The sequence below is a fragment of the Hippoglossus hippoglossus genome, chromosome 16 (assembly GCF_009819705.1).
Source record: "Hippoglossus hippoglossus isolate fHipHip1 chromosome 16, fHipHip1.pri, whole genome shotgun sequence".
Lineage (NCBI taxonomy): Eukaryota > Metazoa > Chordata > Actinopteri > Pleuronectiformes > Pleuronectidae > Hippoglossus > Hippoglossus hippoglossus.
The window spans coordinates 24,678,917-24,699,748 of NC_047166.1; the positions used below are offsets into that span (position 1 = coordinate 24,678,917).

The 20,832-nt window shown below is 42.8% G+C and overlaps 1 protein-coding gene across 4 annotated transcripts in view; it reads right to left on the bottom strand.

The window, feature by feature from the left end:
* The window catches only part of LOC117777394 (furin-like protease kpc-1), a 171,003-nt gene that overhangs the window by 131,841 nt on the left and 18,330 nt on the right, over positions 1-20,832 (bottom strand). For all 4 annotated transcript variants that reach the window (XM_034612152.1, XM_034612151.1, XM_034612154.1 and 1 more), the window contains exons 3-6: positions 18,607-18,699; positions 7,743-7,824; positions 5,695-5,798; positions 454-559 (exon numbers count right to left, since the gene is read on the bottom strand). In XM_034612152.1, the coding sequence (XP_034468043.1) occupies positions 454-559; positions 5,695-5,798; positions 7,743-7,824; positions 18,607-18,699 (385 nt within the window). The remainder of the gene's footprint in view (positions 1-453; positions 560-5,694; positions 5,799-7,742; positions 7,825-18,606; positions 18,700-20,832) is intronic.

Consider the following 20,832-nt stretch of genomic DNA (forward strand, 5'->3'; position numbering starts at 1 on the left):
ACACACTGCAGAGTTAGAGGCTCTAAGAGGTAAAAAAAAAAAGTGTCATATGAACACTTAAACACACACATACAAACAGCACACTCCAGCACTACTCCCGCTCTATCAGCACTTGAGACTAGTGAGGCTTCAATTAGTTCTTGATGAATGAGCCCATAAGATGCCGCTCTCTCATTTCCCTAGTTGCCAGATATCCCAGCAATCAGAGAGAAATGAATTCTCATTGTGGCGTGACTGAGGCGGAGATGACGGTGGTTGGTGAAGGTGGTGGTGGGGGAGGGTGGGGGTGTGGTGGGGCATAAATCATTCACCCTCTCCACTGAGGGCCAAAGTTTAGCTTCATCCCACCAAACAAACCAAAGTCTCCACGATGTACCTGGGTACCGTTTTTGAAAAGATCCAGTCTGTCTATCTGTGTGTGTGTGGGAGCATGTTCGATGTGTGTGAACTCACCGTCGTCAATGATGCTGACCACTACTCCGCTACCCGTGATGTTTTTGCTCCAAACTGGCATCACATTCAGGTCAAACCCACTGGACTTGAACTCACCCTGTGTAAACTACACACACAAAAACACAAACAGACATGCAACTTTAGACAATGCTAATGCAAGAATATTTTTATTGCACATTATTTAGTCACGTTGAAATTTGTGGCTGTTTGTACATTCTTTGCTTATGTAAAGCAGAAGTTGTATTTACAGATCATGTGGTGCAGTGCTAGTCTATATTTGTGATGAAATTGCACTTGTGTTTCCACCTGCCTCCCACCTGATCCAGTTACCTCCCTGCCTATAGCCACTCACGTCCACATGTGATTTATATCATCGGGATTTCTTCATCCTGCCCAAACCTCTTCATCCCAATTAATTTGAATTACAACAAATGTTTACTTCAATCAATCATGTGCTTGATTACTGAGTTTGATGTAGCCATTACATGGTGTAATGTTACATTAGACTTAAGATCTTATGTTGTGTTATTGCACCTCCTGTGCAAAAAGAATATTGGTAAGAATATTGATAGGATCTGTTGTGAATGATTCTGGCTTCTACACTTGAAAGTTGGGTGGACTGCGGTTTGCATATTTTTCTCCCTCTTTAAAAAAAAGATGTGATAGTTTTACTCTAAAGCTGTGCAGATGATACTGTAACGGAGACAATACTATGTGGCCAAACACCTCCTGCACCTACGTACTTCAGATGTTTACATATATATACAATCTTAGTCTGCTGTGCTCTTAGCCTGCTACTGTATCAACTCCAGTTGTCCTGTCTTGCATGTTCATAACAGGGAAGTTGACAATATCTACTGAAGCAATTGGAGCATTTTCCATACAGTGTTAGTCCGAGTATCACTACAATCTCACTCATATTCATTTCCAGTCAGGACCGTATCTTGTGGTCTATATATTGTATATTGTGGGCACTGGCCCACCCATATTACTCAAGGCCAAATTTGAAACAAGCTATATAAAGTAACCTGAATGTGGTTCCCCCAGACAGACAATATGTTTGTACATTTGCTGTTATTCGTGACTTGACCATGGTACTGAAGATACAATGGCTGTAATGAATGCACAAGGGATGCAGGATATGTGCGATTTCTGTCTGATGTAATGCACCTTCTGTGTTGTTTAGGTCTATGTTTAGTTGCTATGCAATTTGAAAAGTGTTGCTGCATAACCTGCGTGCACGTGCACGTGTATGTTGCGCAGGGTAAAATTATTAATCAACAGTGCATTGCACTGCAAAGTGGATGTGCAGCTGGTTCTGAATGAATAGGGTTTAATGTCTATAATGTTGTGTACAGCCTTTATAGACTGAGCTCTGTTGTACAGGCAATGTTTTGCTGTTATTGCCCTATAATGCAGATTGTTGCAAAGTAAAATCATCACAGTTTTTCTTTGTTTGCCCTTTTTTCAACTAAGATTTGAAAAGTCTCCTTTTTACAGGCCCAACCAAAATATTATTTCTGCCTATGTGTAAGGGAAAGTGTGTGCACATGCACATGCCTGTAGCTGAGTGGACATAAGCAGCCCAAAGAGTTCATGTGCCAGTAACAGAGACAGATCGCATCTGATCACCTCAAACCACGCACACTCATGCACACACACACACACACGCACACACACACAAACACAGGCATTAGTGGTCCACAAAGAGTTGAAGGTTGAAAACACTGAAAAAACTGGTGTATCTGCATACACAGAGGCTCACAAGCACTAAACCTAAAAGTCTCACCAAAATGTCAGCAGTTGCACCAAACATACCAGTATACCGTATGTTTGGTTCACTGGTACACACTAGAACAATTTTATATTCAAAGTGTGTGTTTCAAGAGGCTCCCACTCTGTTGTTGTTATCATGATGGAGCGAGAGAAAGAGGGAGCACAATGGGGTGGAAATGGCTCAGTAGGGGGATAGTGTGCCCGTGTTTGTGTGTCTGTGCATGCGTGTGTGTTTATTGTGTGTTGGGAAGGATTGCATCTGGGGAGCAGTGCTGCTTTGTAGTGTGTGAGAATAAAGCAGATGAATGGAGGCTGCTAGCAAGCTAACGTCCACCAGAGCACGAGGACAGGCCCTGGGGAGAGCTCTCACTCACACAGACACACACACGCACACACACACACACACACACACACACACACACACACACACACACACACACTCTCTCTCTCTCTCTCTGAGGGTACACAAACACGTGTGCAGAGATATAGACGCGCACCTTTGTGAACTTGGATATAAGCCCACAGAGAGGCATCTTGAACACTGACTGACTTCACACACACATTGAGAAGCTTCTTATATACACACACACACACACACACACACACAACACACACACACCACAGCAATGTGGTCTCATGAGAGAGAGAGTTGGTTACAAATTATACTCACAATTATTCTCTGAAGCACTGGAACACAACCAGTCCTCTCTGGCACATACATGTGCGCACACACACACACACACACGCTCACGCACACACACGTGAGCAGAATTGTGAAAAAGTTCATGCAACACTCCAGCAAAAAAAAGACACACACTCATACTTTCTCTGTGCAGAGGAAACACATGCAAGCTACATGCAAGCTACATGCACACATACATGCACATGTACATATGTATTTAAGAGTGACTGTGGAGGTAGGAAGAGCTGTCTACAAATCGGAAGGTCAGGGGTTCGATACTCGACTACTCCAATCTGCACTTGGGCGAAGTATTGAGTCCCAAACTGCCCCTCAAAACTGTATACCATCAGTGTGTGAGTGTGTGAATAGGATAAAATAAACACACACACACACACACACACATATATATATATACACACACATACATACTGATCCTCAATCAATACCTACACCCACCAGAGGCTGATTAAACAGAACAGTAGGAAAGAGAGAGTGTGAGCAAGGGACAGAGAGAGAGGGAGAGATAGAGAGAGAGAGGGAGAGAGAGAGAAAACCAAAGCTTGAAAAAGGTAAAAATCTTTTTCACGATACTTGAGTTACTGATAATAATATTGAATTATTTCCCGTCATTAACAATCATGTCAGTATCTCTAATAGAACAGTAATTATGAAAGTGTCTTGTCACTTTTACCTTATATTACCCCCCTGTCTACCCTGCTCACTCCAGCCATTTCTGTCTCTACCACCCTCCACCCCCACGCTAACTCTCACCCCTCCATCTTGCCCTGAGAGAAGAGGTGTCAATCAGTCTGTTGCCAGTTGCTGTGGTGAATCCCTGACCCCGCCTTCCCTCCTCCTGGCCCTGTCAGATTACACCCTCGCATGTCAGTCAAGAACGTCTTCAGTGTCAACTGGCTGAGCCCTGCCGTCCTGCCAAGTAAGTATATTTGTGTGTGTGTGTGTGTACATACAGATCTTTTATACTGTACACAGGCTAATTTTATATGCTTCAAGGCTTAAAATTACAAGACAATGGCTTAAGGTTTAAACCATAGTCTGGTAATTTAGTAAAAACTGAAACTGATCAAATTTACGAAACAAATGATGTCAATACAATCATATTTAAAAGATGAAAAATAAAATCTTTAAGAGAAATGCTTCATACCAAGCCAACCACTGTAAACAGCCGTTGATCATTTTCAATATTTAATAGTAGCTTGGTTTACAAACGTCTGGACACAACCAGAAAGAGCACTCGTCTTAACTGTTTCTTGGATTAGACAATCTCTGGTTTAAGTTAAACCAATATTTTGGGGCTTCTGGAGGAGTCGGCGGCCATGACTCCAATCTTCAGTTCGTAGAACGCCATTAACAGTCCGACAAGAAACTTGAGGCACGATAATCTAATAACATCTACAGCTGGATTTTTCACCAACTAGCAACTGTTTTATTTTTATTTAACAGCTTTCTGCATTTGAATGCAAATCAATTAAATAGCTGATCATTCTTAAGCCTTTTAGTTCTGACTCTTGCTCTCTTATTTACCTGCAGGCAACCAAAGCCTGCTCAAATGTGATTGGTCAAAAAAGAAGCCGAAACCAGAAGGCTTCTATTCCCAAAATCCTGCCCCTCACCTTTCTTCATTGCCTTCATTCAATCATTGCACAGCTGCTTGTGCTGAGACACATTTGAGTTTGTCCTTTTGATAGAACTTTCCAATATGAGATGTAAAGATATTACTGTATCAAAATATTTTGCTGAAATTCTTTTCTTTTTTCCTCCAGGAACAAATAAGCCCAGTCGTATTTATAAGCTCCCTGCTGTGCTTTTAAACTCAACTTTTGATATGAGTTTTGCTTAAGCAGATTTATCAGAGAAAGTGTTTACCTCCACAAAGGGACTAAACATCTCTTACTCTAAGATGGTCTCTCACAGAGAAGACGACTCGTAGGGGAGGGAGGGGCACGTCTGCCCAGGGGAACATCTTTGACTTGATTTAAGTGCACTTGTGCCGAGATAGAATGGATGTTACAAAAATAGGAAGTGATCTTTAAAAACATTAACATGAAAAAAATAAAATCCCCTCGCTTTACAGAAGCACCTCTTTTTCAGACTGAATCAAATTTCTTTAAAGGGTCGGTTTATTCTGATCGAGGAGCTGATGAGGGGGATTTTATTTTGGTTGAGACCTCATTTTGATTATTATGGGAATAGAAGGAGCTTCTGAAAAGTCAGAGATTGAAGTGGCATTTTTTTTTGTTTGCGTATTCTAGAGCATCAAATGTCATTTTCATGCCCAAACATTGCAGTTCTCATCTCCTGTTGGTCTCCATATTGGTCAGTTTGAACAAGGCTCTGCTGAAGGGATGAGCTTGTCTTGTTGTTGACACTCAGTTATGTGTCACTGTTGCTCCAGGCCTCATCAATCCCTGACATCTGTCTCAGTTCAACATGGCCGACCCCCTTCGCTTCCCTTCTCATTCTCACTCTCTCTCCCTTTCTCTCTTTCCCCATAATCTCCCTACCTCCCTCTATCCTCCGTTTCTCTCCCTACAGTCACACATGAAAGCCCGCCTGACTTATGTCTGTCAGAGGAACATCCTTCACTGTGAGAACGAGAGCTGAGAGGACAGAGAGAGGAGCCTTCCAGATAAGCCCAGTGAACACACACACACACACACACACACACACACACACACAGACACAGACACAGACACACACACACACACACACACACACACACACACACACACACACACACACACACACACACACACACCCACCAGTTCCCACTGCATGGGCCAGAGCGGGTCGTTGAAGGTGAGGGATTGGTCACTCTTCCTCTCCTCAGGGTGCCTGTCAGTTGTATACTCCCTCCTTTGGGAACCTGCAAGCACACACATATCCATCATGTGACTATGGAGGTGTGTGTGTGTGTGTGTGTGTGTGTGTGTGTGTGTGTGTGTGTGTGTGTGTGTGTGTGTGTGTGTGTGTGTGTGTGTGTGTGTGTTTTCTTGTCTTGAACTATGACTTCAGGAAGTCCCTGGTCTCCAACCAATGGTGAAAGACCTCCCAGATTTCCCTTTCCTCCAGTGAGGTGGAATGCTGCTGGCAGATTACCATATCATTAGCATATCATTGCTCTGGCACAGCTTGTCTCGCTGTCTGTGAATGTGCTATCGGCTCATCAAGGCCTGCACTTCTCTCTCCATATACCCTACATGTTACACTCACTGCCTCTCTCTCTCTCTCTCTCTCTCTCTCTCTCTCTCTCTCTCTCTCTCTCTCTCTCTCTCTCTCTCTCACTCTCTCTCTCTCTCTCTCCCCTCACATTGTTTCACCCCTGCACAGCACTCCATATCACTGCCATTCAGCTTTTGCTGCCTCTTTTTCTCACATATGATGATCAGTTCATTTCATAACATACTGCACAGTATGTATTAAAGAATGCACACATCCATATCACAATTGTGAATGGGGGATACATTTTTTCTCTCTAATAAAATGCTGCACCCAAACATGTATGAACATATTGGTTTTAATGAGGATCGTTATGGCACATGTATAAGTCCTGAATGCCTCTACTCAGTATCTGTGTCTCTCTGTGGTTCAGTACTCTCTGTGAATCAGGTAATTACTGATAAATTAGCCTTCTACACTTTCATTAGGTCCAGATCTTAGCATGTGTAGAAGGGATTCCATTAGTCTTATATATGGTGTTGTCAAACCAATGGGAAACTAGAATGGCGCCCATTAGAGCTTGTACCTTCGCCAAGTCCCCTTAAATTCAATCAAGCTGAACCAAATTGCACACACCCATACACACTGACCAGCATAAATACATTACATTTTTACAATTCTGAAAAAACATTGTTTCTTTTTATTGTTTCTTGTTACACTGGCTACTGATTTTCTACAATATTTGCTCCTGTATCTATTTGGAGCCACTATGATAGTGGACACAATGACTCCAACTAATTAACACGTTGTACAAAGAGTAAGCAAAGAAATTACAACGTGTTAAATAATGTGTTAATTCATATGATGGAACATTACTTACCCTATGCCAGTTTTAGAAAGAATTGTGATGAATGAGCAACATTTAAATGTTTCCAGGACAAAATAAACACTGAAATATGATCTTCTATGTATGCTTTTCCTGTTGATTTTGTGTGAAGTTACACCCAGTAATAATACTGTTTTCAATAACTGCACCCTGTGCTTTAATAGAGTTTACTGTGATATAATGAGGCTTTTCCATCCTGCCAAGAAACAGTGTTTGGCATGAATTTTGAGATATTTCAAACTGGCACGCAATATTCAACATTGGCAAGCATCAGTTCAGAAATACTGAGAAAGAAACATTAGACTTCAAAAGTTCTTATGGGTCAAGATGTTCATTCTCTCTCTCTGTCTCTCTCTCTCTCTCACACACACAAACACACACACACACACACACACACACACACACACACACACACACACACACACACACACACGCACACAAACAAACAACTGCACAGTACATCCACCATCTCCTTTCATTTTATCATCTTCCACTGTCTTTCTGTCACTTTTCTATCATCTGTCAGAGCAAGAGTCACCACTACGCAGCAAACAAACACACACACTAATAACACGTATTGCACAACAATGTACATATGACTGGTTTCATCAGACAGCTTCCTTCTTGCAAAGGTCAAAACTACATTTCAAAGAAATTGTGTGTTAAAGAAAGACAAATACAAAAATGCTTTTGTTGCTGATGAATTGTGCCGAGTTAGTGAAGTAAAAGAGGTTACAGGGGAAAAGCAGTTTAGTGAAAACGTACTGTGAGCATTGCTGTGGTCCAGTCCTTTCACAGGAACCCGTTTTTCTCTGTAATGACTGTACTGCCTCTGGAACCATTGGACCTGGAGATCACAACACAAATTACTGTAAGGACAACATGAAATAATGTTGACTTTAGTCAATCACTAAAATATTAGTCGTTTTTTCTTTGTGATACAAATACTACAAAGTCTAGTTTGCATGTGCCTCACTTTGGTCAGTTTAATAATAATGAAAAGCACAGAGATAATGAAATATTTTGTTTTATCCAGTTTTATTCGGTTTGAAAGAGAGGGAAATCCATAGCAGAGGGAGAGTTGGGCATCTTTATGGAGGAAAGTAAAAGGTTTCCTCTTCATTAGTTCAAAGAGTACTTGTTTGCTCTGCCGTTTGCGGTCCCATTGTCCTGGGTTAAAAGCAAGGAAAACACTTGCGCCTCATTCTCCTCTGTCCTCCACAGCGCACACGCACACGCAATTTCTTTCATAGGCTGCTGCTTGCAGCTTTGATCTGATAAGAGGCTGGTCCTTGTGAAGGTGGGCACACTAAATCAAACAGCAGATCACAGACACACACATATCAGTGTCAGGGCACTATTGTCCTCTTAAATCTGAGTGGAAGAGGTTGAAAATAAATACTATTGAGAGGCGGCTGCAGTCTTTTATGTCCTAAAAGCCTGCTAGCTTTATTCTCCCTTCATATTCTTCAATTAGACTCAATTAACAAGAACTTGAAGCTGTTCTTGAAGCTGCTCTGAACCAAGAAGTGGATGTGATACATGTACAGTACTGGAAATGTACTCAAATAAATGTTTACAGTATATTAGGCTGATCATATTGATTATCTTGATTAAAGAAGAGATTAAATACAAAACAGAGTAAGCTCAGTTAAATACTAGTGCATATATACTGGAGACAATCTTTTATTACACATGTTTAGCATAGGGTTTATATACAAAAAAGCAGAGTAGGACCCAGAGCTTTTCCTTTATCAAGCTCCTCTCCTGTGGACTCATCAGTTTCAGTTCGGGAGGCAGACACTCTTTCAATGTTTAAAAGTCAACTTAAAGCCTTCCTTTCAGATAAAGCTTATAGTTAGAGCTGGTTCAGGTTTGTCTTGGACCTTAGTTCTGCTGCTATAGGTCTAAAATGTCGGGTCACCTGACATTTGGAGCTTCTCTTTCATCTTCTCCCTCTTTATAACATTAATTTATCAATACATATAACTGACTTGACTTCTTCCCTTGTGCCTTATCGTTTGCAGATCCAGGATCACTGCTGTGGCCACATCGTGAACCGTGATGGTGGCTCGTATATTGTGATCGTGGACGATGAATCATGACGGTGGATCGCGAATAGAGATTGTGATGGCAGGTCGTGGATAGTGATCAGGGTGGCAGCTGATCGTGGATCACGATGGTAAATCCTGACAGTGGTGGTGGATTGTGGAATAAAATGCCTCCATACTGCTCCTGTGGTGTCATCCAAGTGTCCATAAGCCCCGGCATTCATTCATTTACTAAATGTTTTATGGTTAGGGTTAGGTTTAAGAGCCCCCAGAGTTTCTGGAGACTTTCTCCACCCAACCTCCTATAAAGTCCACAGGAACTCCGCAGGAGCTGATGTGAGAACATCTAAAGTTGTTTATGTTGATAACAGTGTGGGAGAGCTCAAACCACATTTGTCTTTAAGGTAAGTTGTTTTATTGTGCCATTGCTGCCTATTTAAAAACTGTTTTAACAGTACCTACATAATGGGCCTGGATCATACAGTGGTCCTCCATGCAGATATTTCAAATGTGTAGTAATTTATCATATGAGCAAAGTTAACAAATTGTCTCCCTTGCAATTCTAAAAACTACTCACACTAGGAGTTGGAAAACTGTTGCTTTCCAGGCAGGTATCCAAACTGAACAGTCATTGAGCATAGTGAAAAGGTGCATGTTCTGAAAATGATTCAATTCTGTAATTAAATAGTTTTGCCTTAACACAGCTGCATTCAGAACTCTCACACAGTTTACAGGTTTTAAGTCCATGGTGCTCTGTTTCTCCTGTGAACACAGTCAACACACACGCATCCTTGCAGCTCATAGAATTACTTAAAAGGTTTTTCTACAAAGAAAATAATGTCCAGTAATGAAAGAGAAACTGTTTAGAAGATACGTCTTGTGTTTTTTCACATGCCATGTGCACAAACTTTACAATGCAAAATAAGAAAACACAAATTGCAAAATCATCCTTAATATGTCCTTTAGGTTTTAGACCCGATTTGCCCCTTCCGACAATCACGGAGGGTTCCTGACCGGAGGTCAGCTGGTGCCGATTCTGCCCAGATAATCCTGTGTAATAATAAAACAACATTAAAAAAACATAGAAATGCCTCCATACTGCTCATGTGGTGTCATCCAAGTGTCCGCAACCACCGATATTCAAATTAGACTCCAAACGGCAACATTTACACTGTGTTTTAACCCTAATGCTACTGGTTGAGTTGGAGCCTCCCCGATCTCGAATTGTAACGATAATCAGCTCCACCAGAGAGCTGACCAGGAAGCATCACCAACTGGATGTTGCACACTTGTACAGCTGCAACTAAAAACAACAATACATTTCAAAATCACCCCCAGCTTACTCTGCAAAATATAAAAGTCAATTCTGCCTTCTCAGCCAAGATTAAATAGTAAATGGTCTAGTCCTGCTGACCACTCAAAGCGCTTTACAGTACAGATTAAAAATCGGCTAAATCTGTCATTATGTCTGTGGTCTCCTACGTTTTAAAAATCGGTCAAGAGTTGAAAATCCTTTATTGTGCAGCAGGCTTAACTTATAAATAACAAAAAACACAGTAGTTCATACCAACAGAGATAACAAGGATGTAACTGTGTGTGTGTGTGTGTGTGTGTGTGTGTGTGTGTGTGTGTGTGTGCGAGTGTGTCTACTACCTTGTAAAAACCCTCGAGCCCCTCCTCTAGAGGAGCAGCCAGGACACGGTGATCAATACACATGATAGGGAGCTAATCGCTCTCTGTCAAACCAGCCCCTGCCAGCTACTAATGGCACACACTCACCAGGGAATGTCTGTAAACCTCTGTGTGTGTGGGTGTGTGTGTGTGTGTGTGTGTGTGTGTGTGTGTGTGTGTGTGTGTGGGGGGGGGGGGGGGGGTGTAGGCGTGGGCTTTAATGGCAGATTGAGACTCTTTAGGGAGTGTTGCTCAAGGTTAGACTCAGGGGACGAGGGGCAATTGACCACACTGTCTGTGACACTGACCCCTCCACTGTCAGCGCATTCATCATCCAGCTGTGACATATAGGCAGCACACACAGACTCAAACACACAGACAATGCACACACACCACAAGTGCAACACACATTACACATTCTGTATAAAAAGGTGGTGTGTAAATGCGCCCAAAAAGTCACCCAACAGAAAAAGATACATAATAAATAGAAGCGAGATGCGTGAAAAAAGATAAAGGCAGGAAATATAAAAAATATGAAAATTTGACAAATCATTTTCCAGCAGTGAGGGAGAAAAAGAGATCAGTTGAGCACTTGCATGATGGAATGGCTGAGGTATAGAACACAAGTGAATGTGTGCAGGAGGAGGAAAGGAAAGACAGTAAGATAGAGGGAATAAAACTGTGTGTGTGTGTGTGTGTGTGTGTGTGTGTGTGTGTGTGTGTGTGTGTGTGTGTGTGTGTGTGTGTGTGTGTGTGTGTGTGTGTGTGTGTGTGTGTGTGTGTGTGTGTGTGTGTGTTTAGACATCCCATGATGAATGTGTATGTATGACTATAGAATGGCAGTGAATATTGAAAGAAAAGTGTGGGTGTGTGTGTGTGCACATAATACTCCCATGTCTCTACATGAATGAGTGGATGTGGTGGATGGCAGGCAGCTGCAGCGGTGTGATATGCACCGGGCTGCACACATATCAGCGCTGACATTTTGGGCTTCGCTACCCACCCACAGCCCCTTGGGAAAGCAATGGCGACAGCGGCAGTGGCCACATGCCCCACACACCCCCAGGCTCACCACTGCCCCCACCCCCCCACCCCCCCACCCCCCCCCCCCCACCCCCACCCCCACCCCCCACCCACCGCCTGTCACTCACAACTCTGCGTTTCCCGACACACGGCCATCCCAGGGCTGGCCTGGCCTAGCTATTGAGCCCAAGCTGGATACGTTACAACATTACGCAAGTAGTGAGAACACCGCTGGACCTCCACTGCCACAAACACCAAGACCCTGATACACCGCTCATCCCTGGTCCTCAACCCTTCAACCACACCCACCCACTCTCTGCGTCTTCATTCAATCTCCCATCTCTACATACCACACTGGCCCCGACCACAGGGAGAAAAAAAGACAGAGGAGGGGGATTGTGTGTGTGTAGCAGCCAACCAGAAGGTTAACAGTGAAACCAACACAGACCCCTTGGAAAAAGAAAAGAAAAAAAATAGTGAGCTCTACAGTGGCAGGCAGTAATAGGAGGGAGGGAGAAAAATAGCATGAATTGAAAGAGAAGAGAAAGATAACAGGCAGATACACTCTGGCCCCTCCTCTAGCCTTCTTCTCGGGCACCTCTTGGCCCCTTCTCCCTTCCCTCCTCCTCACCCCCTCCCCACCGGGGCCCTCTGGTGTGGTGCTCACTCCATTGTGTCAGCCTTCAGAAGTGCTCAGTTTGAGTGGCAGCCCGTCACAGATCAGTTCCCTGCTAAAGCGGCCTGGCAGGCCGGGGTGACGGGCCAGGAAGGGATCTAAGTGGGGTTTATCAGCGCTTCTTAACGCCTCTCCGGCTCCCTGACACAAAAGAGAGTGGGTATTAAACATCTAAAGCAAACCAAAAAGCGTGAAAGCTCCTTATAGGGCCGCGGGATTGCGGATGTGACTAGAGTTTAAAAAAAAAAAAAAAATAGCCAAAGAAGAAAAAGAAGGGGTGGAGAAAAAGAAGAGCACAAAAAACAGCAGAGGAGAGGCATAGAGGCAAAATCCAAATGTCTTTTTTTCTGTCCTGTGTAGACAGAGAAATGGGTGGGAGACACATCTGTAGCATCAAGATGGAACTCAGTCAGTGGAAACTGGCCTAATAATGCTTTTTAACTGTTGCTTTTGAAGCTGACAAATGCAACAATCTGAAATTATTTATATTAAAAATATATAGGCCGAAATGATGTATTATTATAGAGGAAATAGTTTTTTCATATATTAAAAAAACACACATCAACACACTTGCAACGAGCAGATCATACAGCGTGCCACCGTTACCTATCCACTGAAGTTACTACATTTAGCGTTAACATTTCAGAAAGCAGAGCAACAATGTGTTCTAACAAAATTCTCAGTCGGTGCAATTAAACTGAGTGCAGTTCCGAGACTTATCCTGTGCAGCATCATTTTTCACAACACCATCAGAAGGCCAAACTGTAGCCGTCATGTTACTGACTCATGTCGGTGCGCCGGCTGTGACTGAATACTGTCTGAGTGCTGTGCAGCCAGTCTGACATGCTGTAGTGAGGTGTTTGTCAGTAGGACGGCTCCTGTACTTCAATTTGATTATTACGCCATTTCTCAGAGGTAAGTGGATCCAAAGTAGGCCCTCGCTCTCAGAGCACATGCAGCGAGGAGGGGAAACTTCTCTCTGCTGACGAGTCCACAATAGTCAATGTCACACTTCATCTGACTTTCAGCTTGAATTCATTGTGCAAGTGACCTATTTCCATGTCAACCCCACTTGGCAAAGCAAATACTTGGAATTTGGCTGCACACCGTTCTTTATCCAGGGGTTTGAGACAAATGCAGCAACGTCTGCCATGAGGTCTAACTAGCCATGATGTCTGAATTAGTTTTTTTCCCCTCGAGCCTGAGGTTGATGTTGTTCAGTTTTACCATCAGAGATTCCAGTTCAAGAGGCCACGCATCATCCGACAGTTCCTCGTGCTCCTCGTGCTCCTCGTTCCTTGTTGACAGAAAAGTTGTTATCTCAGGTAGCAAGTCACTGCAGCACTTTGTTGTGAGTTCAGTTTTGATTTCCTCTTTGGTCTTGTGTTACGACCCTGGGCTCAAGACAGATCACCATCTGTGAAAGGCTTCCTGGGTTTAGTCAAGAGGTGACTTACACAAAATGAAGCTTGAGTAGCTGCATCTTAAGTCACAGGATTTATTGAACCCGATTGGTGGGCCTTCAACTACAATTTAGTTAGTAAACTTTCCAAGCACGGATTTCCCTCTTTATCTTCAGTAGATGGTTTTTCAATCAATTCATTATTTAATCAGGCACAATGCACATTGATCAACATCAATGTAAATATGCCAGGGTTAGCTGTAGGAGCTCATTTGCACCTGTAGTCCCTGAGCAGGAGGACGATTGAAAGGTATCATATGAAACACAGTATATCACATATCAGACAATAACTTAGTGTGGTAAATAACATACAGTTAAGGAAAAAGGAGAAAGAAAGAAGCATTATACTAATATTCTCAGAACATATTAATAAAACTATACTACAATATTAGCATAAATATTATCTGAGAGGACATCAAGACATCAAGGCAAATACTCCACTTGGGAGCATTACTCATGTGTACAAATTTGTTTGGATTTTAAATAATATATCAATTTAATTTTAAAAGTGTAGTAATTGGTACAGTTTCTGATAACTATATCTTCAGTCTTCAGTAGATGGTTTGTGTTGCTCTTCTACTATCTTTTAGATAATACTTAGATTTGGTGGCACAGCATAGTTGTGGCAGAAAAACAAATAAACTCAACTCCTGATTGTTCCATTCCCATTTTTTTATATTTCTTATTCCAACGATGAACTGACATTTTTTCAGTTTATATCAGCACGGCTTAAAACCAGGTCTGCCGTGTATGTGTCTGATTCTCTCAGTGCAGAGAGTTCTGTTGTTCGAGGTTAAAGTAGCTGCGACAATTAGCTGTGGCCTCCAATCGCTTAAGTTAACTGTAGGCAGCTGTTCAGACAAGAAAATAAACATGCACATCAGAAGACTGGTACATACTGCGAACCGCTGCTTTCTCTACGTGTGCATTTAGTGTGTGTAGCACAGCAGCAGGGAGTGGGGTGTTTAAGTCAGAAGCTGGCAGGGGTTTATTTTGTGAGACATTTTGTAAAAGGTCAATCAGAGTCACAACTGTGCGTTTGAGGATGAAACTGCATGAGGTATGATGGTTAGGAGAGTTAGGACGAGGGTCACTGAGGAGGGGAGGGGTCCGAAGTAAACAAGGTTCACAGAACGACATGAAAAACACTGAGATTGGATTATACCAGAGTCCTGTCTCACTGTCACAGCCGTATGGATGTACACAGTTGTGGTTTCCTGTGTGGTTATTGTCTTGGGCGTATGTCCGCTGTGAATGTGCATATGTATGTTAGCTGTTTGAGTTCTTGTGTGTTTTTGTGTGTGTACGTGTGTGTGTGTGTTGTCTCTTATCCTCACATGTATATGTTGATCTGTTTTTCCACAGCTTTGCTAATTATGTCATTAGCAGTGTGAGTAATACAACAGCTGATTGTTGCTTTGCTGACAGAGGGCAGCGTCGGCTGGGATTACATGGCGGCAAAACCACCTCCCCCTCCTCTGAGAAACCACCACGGACTTCCATCGTGTGTGTAGCGTGTGTGTGTGTGTGTGTGTGTGTGTGTGTGTGTGTGTGTGTGTGTGTGTGTGTGTGTGTGTGTGTGTGTGTGTGTGTGTGTGTGCGTGTGTGTGTGTGTGCGCGTGCATGTGTGTGTGTCTCTGCTGTAAAAAAATAAGCTGTTGTCATACAGCTCTCCACATGTGAGCCTCAGAGCTCCATTCCTATGGACCGCTTTACCGCATCCAGTCTTTGATATGAGCGACAGTGGCTGCTGCAATACCTATTGATTTATGGAGGGTGTCTATTATTCCTGTTTTATGGAACACAATCAAAGTGAAATGCTTTACCTTTGAAAGGATTTTCATTTTGAAGATATAAACAATAGTTCCCATCAACCGTGCTGAACAGGTATTTCTGACATTTTGGAATTACTGTGCATTATCATTTGTTTACATTGGTTCCACATCATCATCATCATAATCATCACCATCATAATTTTCACTTGTTTGACTGTTTTTTGTTTTTGTTTAACAGGATGGAGTTACTTTAAAAATAGTAGGTTTCACTTTTACTTCTCATAATGTAGTTGTCAAAGTGTTTAAATGTATTTGTATATATTGACGACTATTTAGGCCTAACATATATTAATCTATTACATCAGTAAAAATATTGTGCAAAACATGAATACAGCTAATATCATTTTGGGGCATTTTCATATTGCTACATCATATTAGTGGCAGACTGGCCATGCTCTAATATATTAGTATTAGCAAAATATAGTGGTTATCACATGGCTATTGGTTATTGATTTGACCTAAACCAGCGGGCGTGTCACGTCGCTCAAATGGTCAGATTCCACTGACAGCGCGTTAGAGAGGCAAGGCCACTCACATAATGGAGAATGAGCCTGACAGTTCATTTTGACTTTGGAAACAGCAGTTAACAACAGGCCCACTTACACAATTGGTCTGGAGCAGGTCAAAGTTTGCTCAATTGGCATGGAACTACAGATAATGAACCATTTGACTCTGCAAAGTTTAGCTCTGTGTTTGTATGTCAGTCAACCAGAAGTGTATTCATTCCCACTGCAGCCTCCGTGATGCCGATGTGTTGCGAAACTCCTCCCCTTTCGGTCCATCATCTGCCTTCATGTACGTTAAAAGAAAAATATTTTGTGGTGGTCGACGAAGTTAGCAAATAACTAATTAGCTAAAAGGCTACTTTCTTTAATTCCTATAAGTGATGTTGTTGACTGTGTGATTGTATTATCAAATATAAACCTGTTCAGCCAGCCTTGTTTAGCACATTGTTATTTTTTCTAAAAAAAATAATAAATAAATGTGTGAGAGCTCATTATTACATTCATAAACATTCTCTCATTTTCTTTTGTTTCCGTTCTTTCCCTCTGGATTCAGATGATGCAACCTGGACATCTGTCCTGATGTTCTTCAGATAAAGATTGATGTGATTTTGCCAGAAAACCCTGTTACAAGTTCAAACACTTACTCAGAATTATAGCAAACACAAGAACACTGTCTGCCAAATGAAGCATTTCTGCAGAGTAACCAACGGAAACTTTATGTGCCATCCCAGGGTTTGTTTTGAGCATGTTACTGTAGATAGTGGTGGTGTTTCTACCTCAGAAGACAGTTTAAGAAGCAATAAACCAACATTAAGCGACTCCACCTGACATGGTGCCGCAATTAGTGAGCTCTATAATGTAACCCACCTGCCATGCAATGCAAAGTACAGTGTGTGATGCAGAGTGAGAGGCAGTACACAGGTTTGTGGAGACAGAGGTCTGGTCAGAGGTGGGCGGATGGAGCTCAGGCTTTGGCAGCTGGCCAGCTACTGTAGCTAACACACTGTAATTATGCCTGGCAACACACAACCCACAGTAAATACTCCTTCCATAAAGCTATTACAATATTGAGTGTTTCAGCCTAAAAATGCAATTAAAGTGGATTCTGTAAGCCTAATTGATTTAAGTACAAGGAAGTGATTGTCCTATTAAAGAGGATTTTCTATTGGGCTCAACTCAGGGTGTGTTAGAGATGTGTTTTCTTGCCTCAGTCTTTCAACAAACTGGCCCGCAAACTTCAATGGAAAGGTTTTTAAAAATGCAAGAGTGTTTTGTGAGGAGATGCAGTGTCCAAGTGTGCAATTGTTCATTATCCCAAAACATTATATGTGTAATCCATTACATTTAAGACTCATTACGAAATGTAGGACGTTTTGGCGGTGCAAATTCATTTTCACCTAAAGTTACCATGGTAGAAAAATAATTAAAGTTACAGTTTAATGAAACCATGAACCATACATGGAGTCACTGAAGATTGCGCATAAATTACTTCAATTAATCACACGCATACTGATTCAGATGATAAGTCTGAATCAGAAAGTTTGGAATCCTCTCTCTCTTTTACTTTTTATTGCTTGTGCTCATGTGTTTCGCCGCATCATGTGTGTGTGTGTGTGTGTGTGTGTGTGTGTGTGTGTGTGTGTGTGTGTGTGTGTGTGTGTGTGTGTGTGTGTGTCTATAAACAGACTGCTGCCTTGTGTGTTTGTATCTGTGTGTCACTGAAGGACCAGTGTGTTAGGGAAGGGCCAGAGGTCTGGTGAACCCTGGAGAGAGGACAGCACCAGGGCCGCATCTCTGACTGCTCCTCCCGTCCCTCCTCCCTCACCCTGGGCTGTCATGGGATGTCTCAGCGGGTGACGGTTTCCCTGGCAACGGGGGCCCGGTGAGGAGGCAGCATTGTGCGCAGAAAGGCTTGTTGGAGGTGGCGAGGGAGGGAGGGAAGGGAGGGTGGCACAAAGTGATATCGGGTGGAACAGGCACACGAGCTACACAAGCAAGGTAAACAACTTTCAGCCATTACTCACCACACGGCTCTGCTTTCCTTTTCTTTTTTTCCCCTTCTCGCTAATCAACACAAGACCCTGATTAAAACAGCAACGCCAGCCGAATTAACTTCCATTTGCATATACATGCTGTGTAAAATCAGAACCGATGCCAGAGTGTGAGTTCACCTTGACGTGGCCATGTTAAATGTATCAAACACTCACGTCTAAGTAGCTGAACACTCTGATTTGCTGTAGTCACAAATCCATTTCCCGCTGTGTTACACAGACGGAGCAAGTCAGGCCAGAAAAAAAACTGAACAACCTCAGAGATCTTTTGAGAACGTGCATCTTTATCCACTCCCCAGATCCCATTTTATTTAGCAGAGTGTTGATTTATTGGTACAGTTAAGAAACACTCACCCCTGGTGCAGTCGCCAGTCTGCTCTCAAAGGTGGCTCGGTCAGAGCGCCCCCTGCTGTCTCTCAGGCTGTACACACCCTCCAGGCTGCCAACCTGTCAGCATGGAGACAGAACGTGTGGCCAGGTTAGAGAAGCCCACACTTTCAGAGTTACACAACGTGACATTTGATGTGAGATTTGCTTGGTTGAGTGTCCTTTGCAATTCTAAAGAATAGGAATGCAAAAAAGATGCATTTGGTAAATCATGCAAGTGTTTTCATTATTACACAGAGTACAATAAAGGTAGAGTGTGTGGCCTATTCAGCCTAATCACCCAAATTACCCCTTTGCACAACATGTTTTCAGTGTATCCCCTCTGGCCATCTGTCTTGTGTGGGTTTTTCTGCAAGAGGTGGGCTGAAATCAAATAGCACACAGTTTATCTAACTTTATCCTGGGCTTTTCATTTCCAAGCCTTATAAACTCAATCGTATTGACCACCTGGGAGAGTTAGAACTAACTAAGTGAAATCTACTCGGCAGCAATTGTGTGCAAGGCGCACGATGTGTGTGCATGCAAGTGTGTGTATGTGTGTGTGTGGCTTGCTGATTCTATCTTCCTTCACTTTCATTCTCTCTATTCTCTGTCCCTGAGGTGCATCAGGGCTGAGACTGCCGAGTAAATTGTCCCAAATTGAGTTCCTTCTTGCCGGGAGATACAGGCCACATCCCGACCGTTTAGAGCGAAACAGAGAGAGAGAGGCAGAGAGGGAGCGAGAGAGAGAGAAAACAATCACAGCACACATCACTCGCTTGAAAATTTTCTCTCTAATTTCTCTCTTTGCCTTTCTTTTCTACCCACCCTCCCTGTCTATCCCTCTTTTTCTCTCCTCTGCTGATTTCCCTGCTGCTTCTCTTTCTTCTCCCGGCACATTATTCTTCTGACTCTCCCTCTTTATATCACTCCCTGTGTGTCTTCCCTTGTCTTTGTCTGCTGTGATAGGTATACATCAGGCTTTCCTTACTCAACTTTGACTCCCTTTGATGACACCCCCCCCCCAGCTTGTTCTCTTTCCTCTATCTTCTTTCTCTCCTTTCTCCCTCAATCCCAGCCAACCAATGGCAACACCATTTCTCTTCCCTCTCCGCGTGCTTTCCTTACTTCTGTTTCTCTCCCAACTGCTCATTCCTCCTTTGCTCTCTCTCATCTCACCTTCCATTGCTCGCTGTACCTGGTGACATGGTGCCCATCAGTGCGGACCTCCTGGGTGGAGGAGTCTCGCTCTGACAATAATCACACAGTAAGTTCATAACGCTATAGCAGCCCAGCTGAGCCGAGCTGCGCCAAGTTGAACTGAACTGAGCACACGCGACTCCCCGACACCGGCACACTCCATTTAACTCGGCAGGGGGGCGTCAGGCTGGCTGGGGCAGGGATGAAGTATGAGACAGGGACAGGGGATGCCAGTGGGTTTTTGGAGATGGGGGCTGCCAGGGGGGTTGGTGATGGAGCAGTGACTGGAAACAGATATGGAAATGGGATGAAGAAGATGGTGCTGAAACTGGTGCTGCAGGGGATGTAGAGCGGGTAAGGTTTTGGACTTTTGGGGGGGGTTTTATATGCTCATGTCACCATCTCCGCATGGAATGATTACTGCTCTGTACTTTCACTGCTTTTAGGGTGTTTTAATACGGCAGCAGGGTGGTAGAAACGTCTCTTTAACTGGAGAATTTGAATTTCAAGCTTCTACAACTAACTGAACCTGGAACTTTGATTTTACTAGTGGGACAAGAAAAGATTTCCCTGTAGAGATAAACCATTAGGAATATCAACATTTTCCTCAGATGTATAGCAAAACAAAAATAAAAACCTATTTATAACTAAAATAACAAAATATTAAGTTATCATTTTGTGATAGATGAACTTTCATGGCCTCTACCGTTCCATATCAACAAACAAATCCTATTTTCATGTTAATAGGCTCAGTAATTTTTGTGTAATCCTGCAACATAACAAACACACGTAGATGAAAACCATAACCTCCTTGGCAGAGGTAACTGGGACCGTTACTGGGCAGAACCTATTAGACTTTACAAATTGCCCTAACTGTACCAAATCCTTTATTTAGCATAGTTAATATTCTGTTTCTGTTGAACTTTCTATGTTTTATTTGTCCTCTTGAATTATGACAAAACACTTGATACACACTTGAAAAGGTTTTTATAAATCTATTGATTGTCCAGGCTA